Here is a 23,720-nt window from a genome sequence, read left to right on the forward strand (position 1 = left end):
CAGTTCTACTTTGGTAACACCTCCCCTGTGTGTGTGTGTGTGTGTGTGTGTGTGTGTGTGTGTGTGTGTGTGTGTGTGTGGGTTCCTGGCATTTCCTCTCAGCCCAAGTGTCACAGTATGGCCCCATCCTCCCCCGGTAGCCTGACAAATAACCTATTGTGTTGCCATGTTGCAAACCAGCGAAACAACTCGACCTGGCATGCCACCCCGCTGTTCTGCTCTCTGCACAGACCACAGAGAGGACGTTTGATATTGTTGTGTCCTTTTGGGCCTGTATTTATCAAACGGCTACAAGAAAAAAATGTAGACATATAGCACAAGATAAAATATAAATGCATCACTTCAACTTCCACTCCCAAAAGATGGAGAACAAAACTATTCAAGGAATTCCTGCAGATAGAAAACAATTCCTGCAGTGAGCTTCAGGGCCTCCCTGTGCCATGTGGTGGCTCTAAGGTAACAGGGACAAAGACCTGAGACCAAATGTGTCTACTTGTTTAGAAGGTTAATATAAATAACACAGGAGGGTTATTGTTTGTTCTCTTTTCATCTACAAACAGCAAACATCTCAGAGATAGCTCTTCAATCAGAGTCTGAGAGGACTAGCAACGAGCTAGTGTTAGCTACTTTTAGCATTTGTTGTTTTACTGTATATGTCTCACTGTATCTGTGCACTTGGGTGCTTGGTAATTGTATATATGATGGTGATAAAACAGGCAACACACTCTTAATTTTGGCATGTAAATATAACAACATTAGAGGGGCTGTTAGAGCTCTGACTGTATGTTTGTGATCTGCTGATCCTGCTTTGAGAAGAGTGGGATCATTGGAGAGCAGCACTTCATTGTAAGTGCAGAAGGAGGAAGCTGCTTGACAGTCTGTGTCAAAGACACACATTGTTCGGTTCAAGGGGGAAAACATATCTCTCTTGCAGCATTTCAGAAGTCTTCATTCTAAATTATAGGATTTTGAATAATTCAGGCCATGGGCTGCACTTTCTCTGTAAAGCATCACCTCACACAACCCTGACTACACTTAGTAGAGGCTGCACCAACGTCTGTGCTCGACTAATGTGGGTTACTGCAGTGAGCTGGGATGAGATCAGAGCAGGACATGTAACATCACCATGTGATCCTGTTTGAAAGGTATGTTTCAAAATCTTCTCATAAAATAACATTTCTCAAATCAACATCACGTATCTGTAAATACTAACGTGTGTTCTGCCTGCACACTGGCATTAAATAAAGTTAAAAGAGACAAGACTGAGTAAATTACGTGATGAGGTCGAGAACTTTAAAAAGTATACTTGACATCGGTCTTGGTAATACAACACGACTACTAACCACTTTGTCTCATGAGAATTGGAAACTTATGATGGTTCTAAATAATATTAAACAACAGGCCCCCCTGAAAGGTCAATTTAATGGAACTGAATAAAATGTGTTTCAAAAATATTACAGTAATGCTGAGCCCTTCACTTCTTTGTCGTGTTTTTGTTTTTTCTATGCAGTGTGACTACAGTAGGCGTCAAGTGTAGTCACACCACACCTGACTGAGTCTGACAAAGCTGTTCTGCAGTAACATAGATGGGAGAAAAAAATCATACAGTGTGAGCCCAATGTAATTTATACTCGTCACAATGAAGAAAAAAAAAAGTGTGATAACAGCATTCACAAGACCAGAACTGATATAATCAGAGAGCAACCATGTGATGAGGTTTGCTGGTTTTAGGGCAGGCGCTACAGCTACATTATAACTCTCTCCATCACTTTCTTTATGTGCACTTCCCTCTGATTCCTTCCTTCTCGTTCTCTCAGACTTTCATCCCTCGCTGTCTGCACTTCTCTTTCACATGCTTCCAGTTCTCTTTCTTCTGATCCTCAGTTTTCCACCTTTGTCATTGCTTTGTCTATGAGCACTTCAGCCCACCTACTCTAAATTAGTGTACCATGATTAAATCATACTTTTCTAATTTTAAAAATGTTCAGTGATAAAACAATCCATTTCTAACAGCTGAGGGTGCAGCTTGTTTGTGTGCAGACTTGAGCCATGGACAGCCGAGGGACATGATTATGACTGAATTTATTTCTATTTTACAATTACACGGTTTTGGTTCAGGAAAATGAAGTGGCATAAATTGGTCTGGTCTCAGCAGACAGCATGAAAGAACACTCAGATCACTCATTAATGCAATACACAAATAAGACATAGCCATCATATACCATTAATCTATTTTTAAAAAAAGTGTCAACAGTTTTGCAGGTATTTGGATGTAAACTATGCAGTAGAATCTTTAGTATCCCCCCCCCCACTGGGATAGTCTCCCTCTGTGAGTTGCATGCGTGTACAACATTGACAAATGCAATTTAAAGCCTTTGTTGAGCAAAGCAAATCAATTGTATTTTCCTCACTTAAAACATGCCCATCCCAGAAATGTCATTGATAAGGATTAATTCATTTTTAGAGCATTTATTGATTTTTTTCATCCATCTAAATGTATACATTTCTTTATGAAAATAGTGTCAGTATGATGTTTTCCTGTTGGATTTTTGTGACTCAAAAACATACTTTTGCGATTTTGCATCCTTGTTCAATCTCGCAAAATAAAAAAAATGTCTGTGTGAAAATGGCCAGAAGAGTAAGTCCAAACAGTAAATCATGTTCTTCAAAAAACAGATCTTTGGGAAATGCTCTCAGAAATGTTTTAAAAGCAAGCTTAAAGAAAAACGAGCCTGAACTCGGTTTAATAAGCCAGCCTGCACTTCACCAATCAAAAAAAACATCTTATTCGACTGTGAAATGGCGACACAAATATCAATCCAGTCCCAAAAGACTTCCCAATAGGAATATTTCTCTCTCATCCCATCACAGACAGTTTTTGATCTTCTTATAGAAGACGAACTTCAGTCTGCAGATGAAACATTAGAAAACTGCTTCAACTTCACTGTGTCACTACTTTTAATTGAAGTAGTGAGTGTGTTGTTTTATAAGCAGCACGACTTAATCGAGTCCAGTGCATACTAACATGATACGAGTGAATGTCATAGCAATTTCATAAGCGTATCCAGAAACGGCATGATTTCATTCACAGTGGGAACCCAGTTCAACAAATCTTTGAGAAGATGTCTCCACTTCAATAGAAAGTGATGCTGTGTATGCTGCCTGCCACCCTGAGGCAAGGCCTGTCCCTGCAGTATGATACACTTCATTTAGCACGCTCTCCTCTATCCGCCTCCCTTTTCTCTGCTATCACACCTACCCTCCTCTTTCTTCTCAATAAGCTTGGCTTCGTACCGCTTCTTTGCAGGGCGCGGAGTGATAAAGCTGAAAATCCTCTGTATGGCACTACAAAGCAGGCTGTATTTTTCACAGAAGGAGATCATTTCAAAGGCAGTTAATTAAAGGCGCTCTCCAGTCGCCAGTGCTCCAGCGTCAGGGCTCCGTGCATTGTGAGCTGAAGCGAGAGTTGTAGGAAGAGGAATGCAGGGGATCCTTCTTGAGTGTACTACTCTGAATGTCTGAAGAACGGTATAAAGTTAGACAAAGATTGTTTCTTCCCAAGATTGAAGGTTGACCTCTAAATATTGCACACTTTTTCCTTCTATCAGTTTAAAAAATAACAGTTGAGCTGAATTCATTGTCCTCAAGGTCATATTCACCTAGTCAGTGAATACCAGTTTTGACAAAGGTTAGTGAACTGTGAATCATTCTCTGTTTCCCTCGCGAACCTCCATTAACTCAAAACCTGCAGGCCAGTCTCTGCCTGAGGTCCAGGGATAAAGTTTGTAAAGATTTTAAACATAGATTGAATGAAAAGAATTGACCTAGAGCGCGGTCACACAGTGCCATCCGTACCGTGCCATACTCATGATTGCACGATTGCCCACCTGCACCAGCACAGCAATTACCTCGACTACCTCTTAGACATAACGTCCTAATACAGCACCTGTGTTATTATGAAGCATGTATGGTTTACAAACAGGCGGATTCGAGAAAAAAAAAAATGTGAAAAGGGGAAATGCAGTCAAATTCACGTCTGCACATCGGAGAACAACACTGACAACATGACAGTTACAGAGTCATGTCTGGTTAGATTCAGCCATAAAACTGGCTGAGAGTGTAACATGCCCAAGCACACCTCTCCGAAGTGTGCCGAAGCCAAGGAAGTGGGATGGATCGGTCCGCTTAGCACCCCAACAGAAGGGTAGCAAGTAAGTAGGATGTAACAGTATGGTTATGTTGGTACCATTCCTAACTTTTGACTGTAGTAATGCCTTTAACTGTGGAGTGTATTTAAAGAAAGGAAACCCGATCACCTGGTGGATACAGTAATGAAGCCTATAGCCACCATTTAAAGACTCCCAAAACTGGTTCTAAATTAAAGGTTTTTTCACCGACTTTTTGTAGACTTTTAACTCAACACACATTCACACAGGACAGTTTTCAAGATGAGTGTCGCTTGTTTAGAAGGGGTACTCTCAAACATCAGAAACAAACCCACTCTTGTAATATAGGAACTTCTAATCAAGAATAATGTATGATATGCAGTTGAAGTTGTTGAATTACTTTTGTCGCTTTGTTTTTTTTTTTTCTCATGCACTAAATCGCTTAACTGAGTGATTTCTCTCCATTCAAAATGTGAAAAACAAAAATGAAACCTTGGTGTGTTATGGCCTTAACACATTCCATAAATGCAGAAATGTTTTTTGCATGAAAAATTAAATGGAATGAAACCATTTACACAATGCTTCAAAATGAGTTTGGACAAATGAAGTTAATATTTTTGTTTATGCTTTAAATGCTAAAATTAAGACTTTTTTCAGACTATGAAGTAAAATGTTTTTTTCTGGCACATTGATGTTAAACTATATTTTAGATGGATGGAAAATGGTTAAGTAAGAGGTTTTAGGCGCATACCAGATATTACCCTTTTTTCAAATGAATCTCAATGTTGAAATGTGGGCTAGTCCTCACTGATACAATAGGAATCCCGCTTTGTATGGGTCTTATGACCGCTCTTAATCATCTCTAATCTATTATCTGTATTATTTGTAATGGTCCATGGGTCTGTTTATCGTTCTGTGTGGAGCCTTAGTGAATCCTACAGTATTCGGACCAGGATCACAATCGACCCTCAAAGAGCAGTGTGTCTAACTTGTGTCAGGCTGAGGTCTGATCAGGTTTTAAGAAAGCAGGTGTGAAAAAGCATCGAGTAGCAGTACCAAAGAGTAAGAGGCAGCAGAGAATAGAAAAGATAAGAACATGAAAGTGAAACAGCGGCTCGAAAAGATAAAGAAGTCAAACGCCACAGTGTACCACAGACTGTCCAGGAGTTGGCGGATGCTTTAGTTCAGGTCTGAGAGGAGATCCCTCAGGAGACCTCATCAGGAGCATGCCCAGGTGTTGTAGGGAGGTCATACAGGCACGTGGAGGCCACACACACTACTGAGCCTCATTTTGACTTGTTTTAAGGACATTACATCAAAGTTGGATCTGCCTGTAGTGTGTGTTTACACTTTAATTGTGAGTGTTACTACAAATCTAGACCTCCATTGATTAATGAATTTGATTTCCATTGATCATTTTGCTGTGATCTTTTGTCAGAAAATTCAACTATGGAAAGAACAAAGTATTTCATAGGAATATTTCACTCATTCAGATCTAGGATGTGTTATGTTAGTGTTCCAGTAAAAATAAATAAATAAAAATAAATATATATATATATTCACAGTGCAGTGCAGAAAAAGTAAGTGAACCCTTGGATATAATGACTCTCCTTTGGCAGCAAAAACCTCAACCAAACGTTTCTTTTAGTTGCAGATCAGATCTGCACAACTGTCAGGAGGAATGTTGGACCATTCCTCTTAACAAACCTTTTTCAGTTCAGCAATATTCTTGGGATGTCTGGTGTAAATTGTTTTCTTGAGGTCTCTGACTGGGCCACTCCAGAAGACGTATTTTCTTCTATTGAAGCTGCTCTGTTGTTGATCTACTCGTGTGCTTTGGGTCGTTACTTGTGGATTACTTCTGGATTACTTGTTGCATCACCCATCTTCTGTTGAGCTTCAGTTGGTGGACAGATGGCCTTGTCGATAGTTTTCCTGCAAAATATCTTGATAAACTTGGGAATTCATTTGTTCTGTCGCTGATAGCCATCTGTCTAGGCCCTGAGGCAGCAAAGTAGCCCCAAAGCGTGATGTCCTCTCTGCTATACTTCAAAGTTTGGATGAGGTTTTTATGTTTGTGTGCTGTGCCTTTTTTTCTCCACACAGTGTTGTGTGTTCCTTTCAAACAATTCAACTTTGCTTTCATCTGTCCACAGGATGATTTGCCAGCAGTGTTGTGAAACATCCAGATGCTCTTTTGTCAGCTGAGATGTTAGCATGTGCCAAACTTAAGTCTTTAGCTTATGCTCAAGGATTCTTCACCTCATTGAGCATTCTGCACTGTGCTCTTGCAGTCATCTTTACCGGACGGCCACTTCTACGGAGAGTAGCAACAGTGCTGAACTTTCTCCATTTAAGACCGTTTGTCTTAGCATGGACTGATGAACATCAAGGCTTTTAGAGATACGTCTGTAACCCCTTTTTCTTGCAACTGTATGTACATGTTAAATAATACATATTTTCAACTGAAGGTTTTATCAGTTGCAGCTTTAGGATTCACCACAGGTCTCATGGTTTGTGCCTGTAAAAGCCAAATTGATTCTGTATTCAAATATGTAGTTTCACTCCTCAGTTTTGGATTTGCGAGGAACTCATTGGCATCAAAAAGAGACTTTGCTGAAATACCAACACTTTCCTCTTGTCAATTCATACCCACCATACAAACATGTTAGTGTGCAGTACAGCTTCAGTGCTGAATAATAACTCTTCTCCGTCTCTCTTTTTTGCAGTGTGTAGAAGCCAAAAAGTACTGCTGGTATTTCGAAGGCGGATACCCCATCTACTTCATGTAAGTACCACAGTATGCAGTATTACATTTAAAGTGAGATACAGTTCATTCATTTGATTTTCAGCTACAGTTTGGGGTCAATGGCAAAGCAAAAATAATCAAACTAGTTTAAAACATTTCTCAAACCGTATCCTAGTTGTCTGTTTTGGTAGTTCTTGCCCTGATATTTAATTGCCTCAGTGTTGCAGAAAACAAATCACATAAACTCTTTAGTTAATGTTACAATTCAAATGACAAAAGGCATCAAACAAGTACATATTAGCTTACCAAAGGACACATAATCCAGAATGTGGTTGGCTGTGACACTCTGCAGTGTTCACGTAGTGTACCTCAAGGAAAGACTTGTTTCTGTCCTCTTTTTAAGATTTTTTTTGAAATTCTGAATAATGGAAAGGTGGGGACTTTTCTTTTCGGGTTGCTTAACAAGCCCACATCTTTCACACTGATGACAATTCAACTAAGTTTGTTACGCTGCTCACAGTTTAGGGACGTGTGGTTTCAGTGAGGAGAGGCTTCTCTCACGGCCTCGACTACCATCCATTGAGTTTTAAAGTGGTGATGAGAGGGAGGAAGGAAGTGAGATACAGAGTGTGAGTGAAGAAGAGTGATTCTGTAATGAACAACTCTCAGACAAAAAAAAAAACACCCTCCCCTTCTTCTTTATCTTTCTTTGTACTCATCCTCGCGGCCCCAAAGCTGTGTTTGTTTGTCTGGGTTTTTTTTTTTTTTAATTCATTTTTTTGTTTTTGTTTAGGGTTGGGGGCCTTTATTTAGAGATAGGACAGAGAGATAAAGAGAGCGAGAGAGGGAGAGGAAAGGAGCTACTGGTCGGATTTGAACCTGGGCCATCTGCTTGGAGGACTATATTCTCCGTACATGGATTGCACACACTGACCACTGGGCTACCAGCACTCAGTATCTCTTTTTTAAACCAATCACACCAAGAACTGACATTGACGTGACCCTGCCGCATCAGAATTTCAAACTGTAAGCACATTTATCTGAATGGCTTTAGCCTACTTCACACTGTGAGGATCTAAAAGTGTCTCTTCCTCTCCTTCAGCCTCTTCCCCGGTGCGGTTCCTTTGCCTGCAGCTGAATGAAAGAGCTTTTGCAGGAGGATTTAAAGCATGCTGTTCGTGTCTCAGGAGAGAAGTTCACTCAATCCCTTCTATTCTGCGTCTCTTTCTCACAGTGCGGCTATTTTCATGGCTTCATCCATAAAAGAGAAAAATAACATGATTGTTATGGACGCCTGAGAGAAATCTCATCGTTCCTGTTCAATTTCATAACGCTCGACAGGATTTTTCTTATATCTTTATTATTGATTAAAAAAAAACTGTTGGTTTTATCCGAAGTAGCTGAGATCAGATTGTGATTTAGACAGGTGAATGACAGGTAGCAGCTTGTTGCTGAAGCTACAGTAGAGCATCAACCTATTCTGAAAAAGTATCAGCATGAAATGTCACAGGTCGGTTAAGCCCTCTGACTTGCTAGCTGCAGTTTGTCAATCAGGGAAACTTCAGGTGTGTTTGAACACTGAATCAAAGGGGGCAAAGTAAGCTCTTTAAAGAGCTCAGGATTCAGAGGGAAACATATTCCTTCTTAAACATTTATTTTTATAAAGCTCCAGCTGCAGATGTTTAAAATGCAACAGGTGGGTAATTTTTGGTGAGATCAGCTAATGAAAAAAAAGGGCAATCTTACTTTGCAGTTATGCGATTTAAGTAGTGGAAAAAGGACTCCGATAATTTACCAAAGAATAATTTTACACATTTTAGAGGTACAGCATTAAAGGTAGAAGTCCTGCATTGGCTCATAAAATAATTCCATTTCTTAGACTGAATAATAAAAAAAGGATACTACTTGAGTCGTACGGCGTTTAAGCAGTTTATTTAGCCATTTATTTGGGCACCATTTGGATTACAGATGGCCCAATGAAATTCCACAGAAAAGTGGTAACATTATATGATGGAGTAAAGCAGATACAGTAAAATACTAAAGTCAATCATTTGTGCCTCAGATCTGTACTTTAGCAATTTTTTAATGTATTTGTTCCCTATTTTTTTGACCACTTCAGACCTACCAGGGGGGATGTGATGGTGATGTTCATCAAGCAGGTACAGCTGCTGACCTCTGGGAGGCATTATGACAGCGAGATGATGATGCTTATGAAAACAGTTGTTTTAATTATAATTTGTCAGAGAGCTGTGTTAAATTGAGTAAGGCTCTGCCATGCAATTTGAATGCGAGACATTTTTCATAATTTAAGTATAGACTGTGGTAATGGATATCACCCATCTGTTCCTGCAGGGGGCTCTGGAGGCTCATCGGCAGCAGCTGCCATGCTGGAAATCCTGATTCAGCCTAACTCTCAGTCAACCTAAAAACAGGCTAAGAGCTGGAGCGGGTTTTTAGCCTCCTGACAAACCGTCACATCCCCCACCCACCCAGTATATACCCAAGAAGACAATAACTTATCAGACATATTTCATTTTTTGTACCTGGCTGTAAAAATGTTCATTTCAGCTGTAAAAAGTTTTTTTTTTGTTTATTTTAATTCTGGGGCTTCTAGAGCCAGCCTGTAGTGGACCCTCGAGGCACTGCAGGATTTTGGCCTACAAGGTTTGCGCTTTCAGTTAACTTGTGTTTTACTCAGACTGAACATCAGCCTTCGGATGTTTTTCAGAGAAGAACCCTGTCGACTCTTTTGCCTAAAAGGACAAAATCTTGGGTTTGACACAGATAGATTAGATTAATCTAATATTCTGAAGTACAAACACCAAGCCTACACCTGCAAACAGCCTTTTCATATGGTATCAAAGTCATCAGGCTGAGTCACCTTGAGTTGATGGAGAATTGATAGTGGTACTGTATGGAAGGAGAGGCTTGAGGTGCTGCGATTATTGGAACAGGGACATGCCAGTGGTCTATAAACAATAAAAAGGGATTTTTATTTTGCTTATTCATGAGCAAAGCAGTCGCAGCAGTGGCTTCGACTCACGACTCAGGGAGGCAATAAGAAACCAAAACCTGATTTTCATGAAAAAAAATACTGGTATGTATCTTTCTGTGGCTTGTTTATGATGGCTGTTGCTGTTAGTCTTTTTGATATCTGACCTTACGCTTTGCATTGTGGGAAATGCGTACAGAGAGATACTGGTATGATGAATACTGTAGATTTTTCCCACAAAGGTATGCTGATGCGGCTCTAACCAGATACTGCATACTCTGAAGGACATTCATTGTTTTATGTTTTTCGAATCAGTACACATCAGGGTTGTTTTGGCATCTCACATTTGTTTACATACTGCATAATGCATTTTGGCCAAATCAGTACGTACTGCTAGTATAGGAGGCGGTTTCAAAGACACAAAGCAATCAGATGAGGATGAGGCTTACAAGACACAGGTTAGAACAATGAGGGCATTTAAAAAGGCAGGAAGTAAAACTAAACATGAAACACTGGGGCAAGTAAAGAAAAGAAGAAGGAGTAAAAAGTCTCTCATCCAACTCCCACATAGCTTCCAACGGTCCCAAACATTTGAGCTGCACACCTGGCCTCATCAGCCAATGGCTTCCCAGCCATTGGCCGTACGACCAGGCAGGAAGGCCCGCCCCCCTCCATACGACCTATCAGGGACAGTGTTGCCATAACACTGGACTCAGGACTAGTACAGCACATGGGCAGGAATTGACACTAGATATGACACACAAGGACCAAGATCTAGGTGTCTTTAACAGAATACAGAGGACTTGGAAAATGAACAATAAACGTAGAAACCGGAGGGGGGAAAAAGAGCACCTCGTACCAATTTGGGCAATACATTTAACAAATTAATATTTAATGTTGGATGAATCTTTATCAGTGAGGGATATTGTTGGTCTGTGGTCACAAAGTAATTTTCATGATTGATTATATTGCCCCTAGTGTAACATTTGGATTCATTTTAGTCTGTTTTTCAAAAGAGAAACTGCCCTTTTAGTAGTAAGAGACTCGAAAAAGAGTTATTGGTATAGTCTTATAAATTCTAGAGGTTTTGGCAATTACAGAGCAAGGGCATCAAGCAAAGGGCCAGAAATAAGAACAACGGTGTTCAGGGTGCAAATAAAGTTTGGCACAATTGAATTATTAAAGAGCTGAGACTTGGAGTGTGGACAGAAATGCTTTAAAGCTGGCGCAAAAGGCTCCAGGGCATTAGTTCTAACCATCAGTTCAAATAACTGAAATCATGCTAACAGTGTATTTTCTCCTCTCATCGCTAAAGAGCAGCATGAAACTCCAGGCTGATCCTATGCATGACAAAGAAGCGTTTCATTGGTGTTCTTCATGCCGCATAAATAAAAGTTATCCCCGAGAGTTCCGCGTCTCTGAAAATGTAAATGTTGTGCATTCACCAAAGAGACATTTGAGGGAACATCTTATAATCACGACTTCCGTATTGCATCATTATGACTAATTACATTATCAGAATCTTGCGGGGGCCCACCAATCAGATTGTCTAAACTCATTTAAAATTCTCTTCCATACATCCGGTACAAAGAATATTAATCGATGCAACTAAGCAGAGACTGCTGCAGGGATTGGCACGATGTGGATCGGTGCAGAAACTCTCCTGGTTTTCATAACGCAGACCCCTGGGCCTCCAGAGACAATGGTTGCTCATCCCTGATGTAGTTTTTAAAGGCCAGGCAGGACGGGGAGTCTGAGGTATGCACTGTCATGATGGGTATCCACGATCATCTGTCAAATAAACACACACACTCACGCTGTTATTATTTTCTCTGTATTAATGCAGGTTTCCTGCTGCTCTCCATACACTGATCAATCACAGTTGGCCTATCCTGAGCAACTGGTCTGCCATTTAAAACGCTTTTTTTTGTGTCTACTAAGCAGAAATGGGGATTAATGGCAGCCTTACAATACACCTGTGTGTTGCTCCGAGGCTTGTTACAGTGGAGGAAATGTCAGTGCACTCTAATGAGGCTCTCTGTCCTGCAATAAAACCGTAAAACAGCAGACAGAAAATAATGCTCTGCAACTGGAGGGAAACTGTTTTGTTCTATTCTCGTTTCTGTACTACTTCAACTGCTGCCCAGTGTTCAAAAACAATTATATTATTGATAATATTGTTATCACTAGGGCCAGACAGGTGAGATTTTTGCAGCTGTTACCGGTTTCAAGATTGGAGAAAAATAAATCTGAGAAATGATATCATGGTTAATATTTTTCTTTGATCCATCGAGACACATTATGGTGTTGATCCCTCCCTGCAGTTTCAACACTTGTGAAAAAGTTATACAGTGTAATCAAGACAAGAGGCTCACTTGACTAGAAAGTAACTGTACATACTCTGTATGTACGTGCACTGCCTGATACTCTGAAGAGTGATATTGATTGTTGTAATCCATATCCCACACTCTGGGAAGTTTCCACTCTACATGTCTTTTTCACAAGGAATCCACATTAAGGGGCTGGCTGTAAATTGTGGTCGTGGGGATAAATTCCCTTATTTATGTATGTTTTTCCAGTTTATTCTCCAGAAAGTCAAGAATAGATAGCTCTAGTCTGTTTCCATTTCTAGTGAGAAATTTAAAGATTGATTTCTATCACTGGACTTTGGTAAGAGTTCAGCTGGCTTAGTTAGACCCTCTTCAATTTTAAAAGATGATTCCCATCCTCTGCATTGGGAGTTTTGGCTTCTTCCTTCGAGATGAAGACTTTTTGTTTAAAAGTGCAAAAATTAATGCTACAGGAGCAGCTTTGCCCCAGCAGCCATTTTCGAGTATGTAGCATGTTTTATTTTTGCTTTTCTCTTCTACTTTTTCCTCTTTGCTGCTTGATTTAGTTGTTGGTATTTTCATGAAGGTTTTGTATGGGGATCCAGAAAGAGAGCAGGCCGTGAAGTTGATGTCACGATTCTAAATGGTTTATTTGTAAAAACCTTTACAGGTCAACTTTTCTGTCAATTGTTCAATTGTAACCAGCACATCTGCACTTTTACCCACAAACCATGCATTTGCACTCTGTATGTTTTAGTTATTGTCTGTTTATGTGACTCTCCCTGAAACCAAATGTACCTACTGGTACAAATAAAGTAATCTATACCTGAACCTCATGGGTCAAAAATAAATAACTGACAACTTAATTTCAGGAGCAGCAGCCCCAAACATTTTGAAGCTTTTATTCACCATTTGTAACAAATACAATATTGGTAGAAGTTGCTTGACTGTCATGTGCCTGCATTACGTAGCAGGATGCTGCATTTCAGGGTGGCTGTGGCTCAGTTGGTAGAGTCGTCGTCCCTCAATCGGAAGGTCGAGGGTTCAATCCCCAGCGAGCAACATGTCCGATGTGTCCTTGGGCCCCAAATTGCTCCCCCTGGGGCGTATGAATGTGCGTGAATGGAATTAATTACTGGATGGTCCACATAACTAGCCATCAGTGGGAATGGGTGTGAATGGGTAGGTGTGACATGCGGTGTAAAAAGCGCTTTGAGTAGTCGGAAGACTAGAAAAGCGCTATACAAGCTCAAGTCCATTTCTCAGTCAGGTTCTGTTTTTTTTAATTTTCAATAGTTAAACAGGTAATAGAAGAAGAATTTATTTTCTAATTGCATTGTCGCCTTGCTGTGTTTTTTCATTGCAGATGTCGCTCCTATGAAGACTGCTGTGGGACTCGCTGCTGTGTGAGAGCTCTGTCCATCCAGAGACTATGGTACTTCTGGTGAGTTACAGTTGGGACCGTGTTTCCTCTGATTACCTCTGTATGACAGAATGAGCTGCCGTGCTGAAGGCCCACACAGGCCCCCCCAAGTGTTACACTCGAATTCATCTGCATGACTTTGCTAAATGTTAAGTGGTAGAAGCTCGGTGATGCAGTCACTCCTCATAAAAATGAATGAATAGATGCAATCCATTGAAGCTGATGATCAAGGACGGACGCGCTCAGCAGCGACACGATAACACTATTCTCCCTGAGTTATTTCTGTTTTATCTCCACTGTGCTCTCCATCCCATTTGTTTGGGAGAAAGGGGAAACACTTCTTATGCTGACAAGGCAAGCTTAAGAAACACTACTAAATTTCAATTTGCTATATTGAAAGAGTAAATACACAACAGAAGGAGCGAGTCATCGTTTCAAAAAAGCTGTCACAGCTTTTGAGTTGCTTAACAGACTATTTTATTTTTCTTTCATCATTTGATAAGCTACCTGCTGTTTGTTTAACATGTTAGTTTGATGTCCCCATATGTATAATTGCTATAGTTTTAACTCTTAATTAATTTTAATTAATTAATGATTAATTTTTCAAGTTCTTTCATCCGAAGCAACAAACAAAAAAACATTATTAGTGCTTTGAACCAATCAATCAGGTTAATTCAATGTACCATATTGCAATTTGGACCCCAAACACTACAACTTGTGTTAAAGAAACAAAACAGGGCAAAAAAAAATTAAAACATCATGTGAGACACGTTACAAAAGAGCAGCTAAAATGACCTCACCCATGATGTTCATGCGTTATGAGCGTGGTATCTCACAACATTTTAGCAAAAGTTACAGAGACAAGAAAATAAAAAACCCCTTCCTTTTGAGAAGCAGAAATCTTGATGAACAGCCATCCACCCAAACACTGACAAATTCGTCCAACTGTACAATAATGACTAAACAAAACAGGACACACTAAAGATAAGACGAGGGGATAGAAAAAAAACTAAATACAATAGGAAACACAAAGAACAAATGAAACAAATTCCCCGGGATAACTCCATGATATATGATTGATGACTAAACAGGGGAGGCTGTGTTTTTTGGTAATTCTTTTTAAAGACAGTAAAACTGACAGTCACTGGAGAAACAAAAGCAGCAGAAACAAAATGCCTGTAGTGGGTGTCAATCTGAGAAGTCCTGGCATCAATCCTAGCCGGCACATCGTGAAACTGGGCACTGGTTGTCCCCAAAGTAGCCGGAAGTGACTGTACAGTAAATCCAGACTTAGTTATTGGAGACACTAGTTAAATTCATCATGATGTCTGCACCAACACACAATCAGCTTATTGTATTAAGAGCTCAAATTTGGGTTTTTCTGACGTTGCTAGAATGGCATATTCAAACGTTTTGTTTTACTGATTCATTTTTATTTGAGCTAATGTCTCTGCTTCTGTTCTGAACAACCGACGACACGAGCGATTTTATTCGAGAACACAAAATGGTTAATAGAATGAATCCAAAAACTAAATCACACGTCTGAAGTTTTTCTTCCATCAGAGAGGAGAGAACGACATGACTGTATGAGTGTTGATCGTTTTGCCCATAGTTCAATGCTGCTTTTAAATTAAAAACATGTTTAAAAAGCTGTGGCACTGGGGTAAGTGACAAAGTATAGAAATATCTTTTTTATCGACAGATCACCTCAGGGAACACAATTTCTATTGAACTGACGAGGGATTGACAGTGAGTGGGTCAAATGTATCTGACAAAACAATACCCTCTTTTGCCAGGTGTGACTCTGCTCTGACAGGTCATGGAGCAGGGACCTCTGTGTCCGCCGGCTTTGTTGCAGATAAAAACTGAAAAGGTTTCCCATTAGACACTTAAATGGAAACCCAGGAAAAAGTCAGATCTTTCTGACTCTGCTGGACCAACCCAGTCTCACAGTTTTGCATACAAATAACATGACATTCTAATGTTGTGCAATGCATACGCCAAATTGCAATTTTGCGTGCATATGATACACCAGTCCCTAACTTTCATCAGGAGGAGTCAAGGGGTTACCCATAGACAACTATTCTAACCCCGTTTCCTTACCTTAACCAGTCGGTGTGTGTTGCAAGACGTATCATATGCAAGCAAAATTGCAATTTGGCGTATGCATTGCACGACATTACAATCTTGTCTTATTTGTACGCAAACTGTGAGACGGGGTTGGCTGGACCTACCCTGTGTTGTTGTTGTTGACTCAGTAAAATCTCTAAAAACACCTTTTTTTAACTCCAGGGTGCTGCTGATGATGGGAGTATTGTTCTGCTGTGGTGCTGGCTTCCTGATCCGCAGAAGGATGTATCCCTCCCCTCTGAGAGACGAGACAGCCTTCAACGTCTCCTTCACCAGGCACCCAGTCAACTCACCCGGTACAGTAACAGACATGAAAAGGCAAACACAGTGCCTTGAACCACATCATGGCACCATATTCAGTATAAAAATTGAAAGTATGTTTTACAGGTCTACTATTTCAGACAGAACATCGAGGCACTTTTTGTGCGATCGTTCATTGCAGTGCAGCTGGACTACCATGCATCATAAAGCATCTGATATTTAAATGGCCTGCACAGTGGTGTTAGTGCTGTTGCCTCACAATGAGAAGGTTCCTGGTTACTTCAGTAAATATTCTAGGGTTCTGGCAGGAAAAACCCAGAACGAAAATTGTGGTTGTTTGCGTTTACACATACAGCCCCTCCGGGAAATATCCGTTTTTCAGGAGTCCGAAGTGTGAAAGCCCGATTTGTCAGCCCTGTGATATACTGGCGACCAGTCCAGGGTGTACCCCGCCTATTAACAGCTGGGATTGGCTCAAGCCCCCCACGGCCCAGAACGAGAAAAGCGGTTTAGATAACGATGGGTATATTTGAAGTTGTTTAATAAAAAAAACAGAAAAACTTGTGATATTGTTGTGTTCAAATCAGTTTTTTCAAAGTGTAAGCTTCATAGGAGGGAACTGTTCAGAGATAAATTGCTTCTTTTTAAACTGTCCTTTCCCATACTTATCTTATCCTGCTCACTGTGATCAACAGTGTGGTCTTAAAGGATTCTTCATTTAAGACCCTACATGTTGGAGAAAAGTAGAGCAGCTGATAATATTAAATGAAAGGGATTTTTTAGCGAGGCAGAAAATGAAGAGCTCCAGTAATAACCTTCATGTAAAACTAAATTCTGCAGGAAGACTGAAAACTAGAGAGAAGTCCCAGAGGAAGTCATCATCGCTGGTTTCTCTCTGATGAACTCCGAAAAGAGACTCTTTCAAAGGTTGCCTTCTCTAATCACTGCTGACATTCTGCTCTGAGCATATGAGAGGATTTCATGAAAGTCCTGTCCAGGCTATGGACTGTTTCCAACAAAGTAACCTCTAAAGACAGAGCTGAATGGAGAATCTAAGTGATGAAACCGTGCAAATGAACAACATCAAACGAACAGCAAGACTAATAACGTTGGACACAACAGTAATGTCCCACTAAACAAAATGCCAACCAGAGCATGGATTTTGGTAAAGCCAAGTCCTTAAACATGATGAATTATTTTAGCTTTTTAAGCATTTTCCTACGATGTTTTTCAAGTTGTTGTGAAGAATAATAATATTACATTTTATTTAAGGGCACCTTTCAAAAAACCCGAGGACACCTTACAAGCAGGGTTAAAAACAAAAATTAAAAACTAATCTGGTGAAGATTTCAAAGACGACTCTCCGTCACATTCAACAACATGTCCTTAAATGACTGAATTGTTCACAGCTTTGTTCTTATCTCCTTGTGCTCATTGTATTATTTCCAATGAGCATAGGTAAACGCCTAATCATGCCCATGAATGGGCAGCGCCCTGAAAAACAGAAACGAATGCTAGTAGCACAGAATAAGGTTGTGGAGATGTTTAACAGCGAGCTGAATATGGCGCCGACATTCGAGTACCGTAAATTCCGTACTATTGAGCGCACCTGGATATAAGCCGCACCGGCTAAAAATAAGTAAATAAATGTATTTGTACATATGTAAGCCGCACTTGATTATAAGCCGCAGGTGTCCACGCTATAACAAGAGCTATTTACACAGACGTAGGCTACCGGTAACATCCGCAAATACTGTAGCGTCCGTACGGACGTTAAAGGACGACGAGAGCGTTCAAATAATAACTTAATAACCCGATCACTGTCGGCCGTGACCACGCCGTTTACAGCAGAGAGCAACACATAACTTGCCGTAACAATCCAACTCTCTCCCCCAGCGTTCTCTCATACAGCCACTCAACACGTTCTCGCTGGTGCATTCACTGACTCTCCACATAATCGGAATTATGAACACATTATCAACTACTGACTTTACAACATGAACCGTTACAACACGAAGCCTAGCCGACGGTGTCTGTAACACGGCTGATGAAAAAGATGACCGTAATATATTTCACAAGAAAAAGTCCATCCATTCACTGCCTCAGAATGACTTCATTACTCACTTCCTCAGTCTCTGTTGTCGCTGTCAGTGTCATCTTAACGTGCAGCAGCTCTGTTAGCTTCTTTGACAGCCAGGTCTATCGCCTTTAACTTGAAAGCTGCATCATATGTATTTCTCCGTGTGTTTTCCATGATGAGGGTGCGTGCATGAAGCGCAAAATGACTGATATTAAGATCCGACGTGACGAAGTCAAATGTTTTTGCGGCACAAGCTCATTGTCCCCCATAAAAAATCCATGCATTAGCCGCACCGGAGTAGAAGCCGCAGTGCTCGAAGTGTGAGAAAAAAGTAGCGGCTTATAGTCCGGAATTTACGGTATATAAATTGCATTCTTACCTAAGAACAAATCCTATCATATATGAGCAAACAAAGGTGAATCTCAGAATATTCTGAAATAGAATTTAAGAATAAATTTGTTCTTAAAAGCTGGTGAATGAGGCCCAATGTTCTGTTGCACTCCTAACAGACTCCTCATGGCATCTTTGCTACAAATGCAAAATTACACCGAAACTAAACTGCAACCAATAAAAACCAAAGGTGCCATGTTTTAGCACCATATCACTGTGAAAATATTACATTTTGTCTGTTATATTTTAGTCTGTTTCATTATCAGCTAAAAAGTCCTCACTAGATGAAATATAAGGTCAAATTCAGAAGATAGTGAACATTGCTTGTGTTCTTTTTGTTCCAGTTTCTCAGCAGCCAGGGAGTATGCAAGGCTTCGGGGTCAATGGTATGACAGGCGTTGACCCAGGGGTTACCATGACACACCCTGCATACCCAGCACAGCCCGGCCCTGCACATATGATGATGGCCTCGTATCCTCCACCTCCCTCATACTGCAACCACCCGCCTCCATCCTATGAACAGATATTTCAAAACAGCGACAAGAAGTAATATACACGAGATAATTACAAAATGGAACTCAACGAGGAGAGCGAAGAAAGGTGGCAGGTAGAAGCTGAATTTTCACAAGGTTCACATGAAGACGAGGATGAGGAAAGCTTGACAATTATTTTGCAAAATGAACTATTTGGGGACGTAAGACTTTAAAAACACATTTCTTTTTGTCCTGTGGAAAAAGACAAAAAGATGCACAGTAACTAGATCAAGATGCACAGAAATACCCTCATCCACTCACATACAGTGCTTCTTCATCTGAAGTGCTTCATGTACTCTTCATTATTGTGAATCCATGTGTACAGTGACCCTTTGTTGATCTGAAGACTTGTAAGAATTGACCCATTAGTTTGAAGGTTTTGGTTTCACGTCATGCCACCTGTCCCTTCTTCCCCCTTCAATGCAGCTAAAGCTAGAACTGTGCAGGGCAGAACAGAAAACCACAGTCAATCTCATTATGTAATAAAATGCTGGGTATTGTGTGTACGAACATAGAGGTTTTTTTTAATAACTGTGAACCGAACTGCCGAAAGATAAAACATATTGATCAAAAGACTTTGGGAATCACATATTTCAAGTATGACAGTAACTTATTTATTTACTATCCAGCATTTTACTGCAAGATGAGCTCTTAACTAAATCATGAGTTCTCTATGAATTTTTTATAACAGTATGTGTCGTCCGGTTATGTAAAGACATAATGAGCTGTACCAGTAGTCACATGCTTGTTCTCCTGTTAGACACAATGTTCCCCACAAGATGAGTCAGACATGAACTGAGTGACGCCGAGATGGAGCAGAGGCTGATTGTATGCCAATCAGGTTTTGTTCAAATCAAAAAGAGTCTCAGTGGTGTTTCACTTGATTATTTGTACGCTGCCGTTGTTGAACTGGAATAATTGATATTGAAATAGCACCACACGCTACATTTTAGATACTGTGTAACAGTTATTTTAAGCTAAAATGCTACTGACTGTGCAAAATATGGATGTAGTCTCAGCGACGCCCACCATTGGCTCCTGAATTTCCCTCGGGATCAATAAAGTATCTATCTAATCTAATCATCTAATCTAAAGAGGCTTTTTAACTGATGGTCGATACCATAATAGAAATGCTTTCCCCTTCTATCGTTCGATCAATCAAAAAAATGATGCTAAAGTCATGTTTTGAACCAGGCTGCAGACTTGTGAATTTCTGCTTTAAAATCAGCATTTCAATGTGGGACCTAATGACACTTCCTGGGTTTTTGCCGCCAGCCTCAAGTGGACACTTGAGGAACTGCAGCTTTTTGCACTTCCGCCTTGACAAGTTGTATAACCTTAGCATTTTCTCTACAGTGGGAGGTTAACACTTGACTGTAGCCTTATACAGGAGACGCTCCTCCCAGATGGAGTCGAGTGGGTAACCTGGTGAATAGCCTCCTCTGGTTACTTTCATTTCTGAACAGCTAGCATAGCAAATGTAGTCTTTGGTTGTTTGATCATGAATGCTAGCTATATGCCAGGAAACACTTCAGATATCATTAAAGAAGTAATTGCAACATATTAAAGATGTGTTCACTTCAAAAGAAAACCCCAATTTTGATGAGTTATTTTGACCGTCCTGCCCTCCCAGAAGGAGGAACTTATTCTTCGCTTGTTAGCTCTATTTATTTATTGTGGGGTAAAGACGAATGGTTTTGAGTTAGTGAAGAGACAGTTTGAGACAAGTGGAAGTAAAACACCACCAAGAGTCAGAAAATAACACTTGAACATGTTGGCGACCATCAGCCACTTTTCCATTTGTTATGCAACGGCATGGACATGCTGACATGATGTGACCTAGCACTGTAGGCCTATCATATGGAAAAATGTTGTTCTCATCCATTAACGACAGAGATAGTTGAAGGACCAGTTTACCATGAATAATAATATGTACTGATTTTTAATTAAAATATTGGATGGTTGAAAAGAAGTCGATGCAAATGGTTGTTTTTTCTGCTCTCTGACTCATGCTGATGTAGTTCATAATTATTTTTGCTTGTAGGAGCTGAAGCAGCGATCTGTGTCACTCACCTGCTCAACCAATCCGTGCCAAACGAGCAGCTTTCTAGAGCGGCTCATGGCAACTTTGGGAAATTGCAGCATATAACCTTTCTTTGGGGATTTGAAAATCAAGATCCGTTGCTTAAAACTGTATGCTTCTATGTCGTCATTCATAAAAGCCAAACTGGGTGAAACTTAATATGTTCTCCATACAATTGATGTAGATATTTATTTTCATCTCAAGATGCTGTACCAAAACATGCTAAATTTGCTGTTTTCTAACAATCCAGGAGTGATACAATAAAGTTTATAACAGTTTGGGAACAATTAAGACTTTGCATTGCATTAAAAACATTTATTTAATGGTGTTATCAGAGGTCTCTGGTGGAAATCAGAGGGGAAACAAGCAAAACGAGAAAGTACAATATTAAAAAGAAGAAGAAAAAAATGTGTGTTTGCAGATTAATGAACCAGAAATGAAAGGGTCGTCCAATTTTCAGCTTCAAATGTGTTGAATAACAAGTACACAGTGTACCTGCACCTTTTCATTATAAATAACGGTGGTTATGCAGTGCTTCTAATCCAAATGTGAACACCTCCGAAGCTTATAATTGTTTTCCTTTGTTAAAGCATCAAATCCCTGGGTGCTGCTGCTGTTCACAGACTGTTACAACACTGCTGCATTCAGATTAAACCAATGACATACAGCGTGTTAAATGTTGTCTTGAAGAAAATGTGTTTGGTTATCTGAGCTCACTGTAAAATGTTGTACTGATAAAACTCTGTCATCTTCCTCTCGAAACCATATCTCTGCCAGAATGATTAACTGTTCTTCCATATCTGAGATTTTACTGAATCACATACACTTAACATTTAATTGCTTTACATTTACTATCTTTTCTATTATGATTACAATTATTTTTAGCGTTATTTTTCATTTTAATATTGACCAATTGGTGGTTGTGCTCATTATGATGGCTAAATAATGCAGAAGAGGTATTAAAGGTAAAGTTTCATGTTTTAAATTCATGTCCATGTAATTTATTTATACAGCTCCCCTGGTATTGCGAGTGTTACATTGAACATAATCTCACCTCAGCATAGTGATGGAAGAAAACTACACACGCCTTATTTTGAATAATTTAGCATCAGAGTGCTGAGTGTGATTGTAAGAGAGAAAGAGAGAGATGTAGTTATCTTTTCTTAGACTTTGTTCACAGCAGGAGGTCGATCCTTGCAGTAGAGATGAAAGTAAGCTGATAAAGAGGCAGATAGATCGCACTAACAACAGGACATCCAGCACAATAACTGACATCTATCAGCTATCACACTGACGTGTTGAACAACACCCTGACCTACTCATAAAATGTATTCTAAAAAATTACAAACTCACCAGATTATGGCATATCTAAGTGACTTTAAACCTGTACATTTTCAGCCATCTTGATTTATACTATTAGAGAAAGACGCACGAAGACTGGAGACATGGATTCAGGGTTGGACATCAGCTATTTCAACTATGTTTCCATTTTCAGTAACTTCTCGTCAGCAACTCAGGGTTAAGTATATTGCCCAAAAACATTCTCAGAGCAACTGTGAGCAAGGAATGGACATAAACTTTTTTTTTCTCAGTGAAGAGGCAGGGTTGACCCTCCTTGCATGGTAAAGATTTTTTTTCCAGAAGCTGTGACTAATCACACTTGTGCTGCAGCTTCCTCAGCTGCTGATCGTTATTAGCAGCACGTGAAGAGCCTTAATTAGTGATTCGATGCACCTGTGGAGATAACTACATGTAGAGACACTTAACACATATTTGTGAATACAGCCCAGAGAAAACAGTAGTAACAGTAGGATACAGCATTGAAGAATTAATACAGCCCCTGGAATCTAAAACTTAGAGTTCACCACCTGAGGGCTAAATGCTCAAGGACCTACACTGTCAGACAGTCTCTTCTACATATGCTGTATCCTGTTAGGACATACAGTTCAGTAGGCCGATATTTGTTCGTCTTATTGACAACTCAGATGAGGGCTAAATCACGAAGGCTCCTTGAGTTTACATATTCAAAAGTCAACTGAGTTGCTTTTACCATGTGGACACTAGCGTATTGTTTTGGAGTTGATGTTAGGGCGAAGTAGGCAGGCTTGGAGAAGACGCTCTTTACTCCTGCTGGTCTTGATCAAAGAAGTGAGATTTTTGGATTTTACAGGCAGTCACTAACAGGTTGGTTATTGAATTAACACTTAAATCACTATGAAGTTTGAATACAGTGTTTTCATACGAATGAATATGAATAATTATTATTATGAAGCCAACCACAAGTAAAACTCTAATACAGGTTACGTTAGCTACATTGTCAGCTGACTGATTTTTTTTTCTTTGCACAATTGTATGACAGTTTCAGTTCTAGTGTTTAATTGTGCTGGATTTACAAATGTAGCTAAAAAATGTACGTCATACACTGAAAATGTGTGACATTGTTAAAAACTCTGTAGCTAGTCGTTCATTGCTAGCAAGTGATAAAAAAAAAAACATTGTGCAATTATTGACTGAGTGACTACAACAAAATGAAATGCTTTCAATAATTTGGCCTTGTGGTCGATGTGACATACTTGTATGAAA

At 39.9% G+C, this 23,720-nt stretch overlaps 1 protein-coding gene across 1 annotated transcript in view; it reads left to right on the forward strand.

The window, feature by feature from the left end:
* The window catches only part of vopp1b (VOPP1 WW domain binding protein b), a 37,369-nt gene extending 15,930 nt beyond the window's left edge, over window positions 1-21,439 (forward strand). Inside the window, exons 2-5 of the mRNA XM_079361639.1 lie at window positions 6,896-6,954; window positions 13,604-13,681; window positions 15,953-16,086; window positions 18,866-21,439. Of these exons, the coding sequence (XP_079217765.1) occupies window positions 6,896-6,954; window positions 13,604-13,681; window positions 15,953-16,086; window positions 18,866-19,071 (477 nt within the window). The 3' untranslated portion in view covers window positions 19,072-21,439. The remainder of the gene's footprint in view (window positions 1-6,895; window positions 6,955-13,603; window positions 13,682-15,952; window positions 16,087-18,865) is intronic.
* The last annotated feature ends 2,281 nt before the right edge of the window (window positions 21,440-23,720 follow it).

This window comes from Symphodus melops (genome assembly GCF_947650265.1).
Source record: "Symphodus melops genome assembly, chromosome: 14".
NCBI classification, from domain to species: domain Eukaryota; kingdom Metazoa; phylum Chordata; class Actinopteri; order Labriformes; family Labridae; genus Symphodus; species Symphodus melops.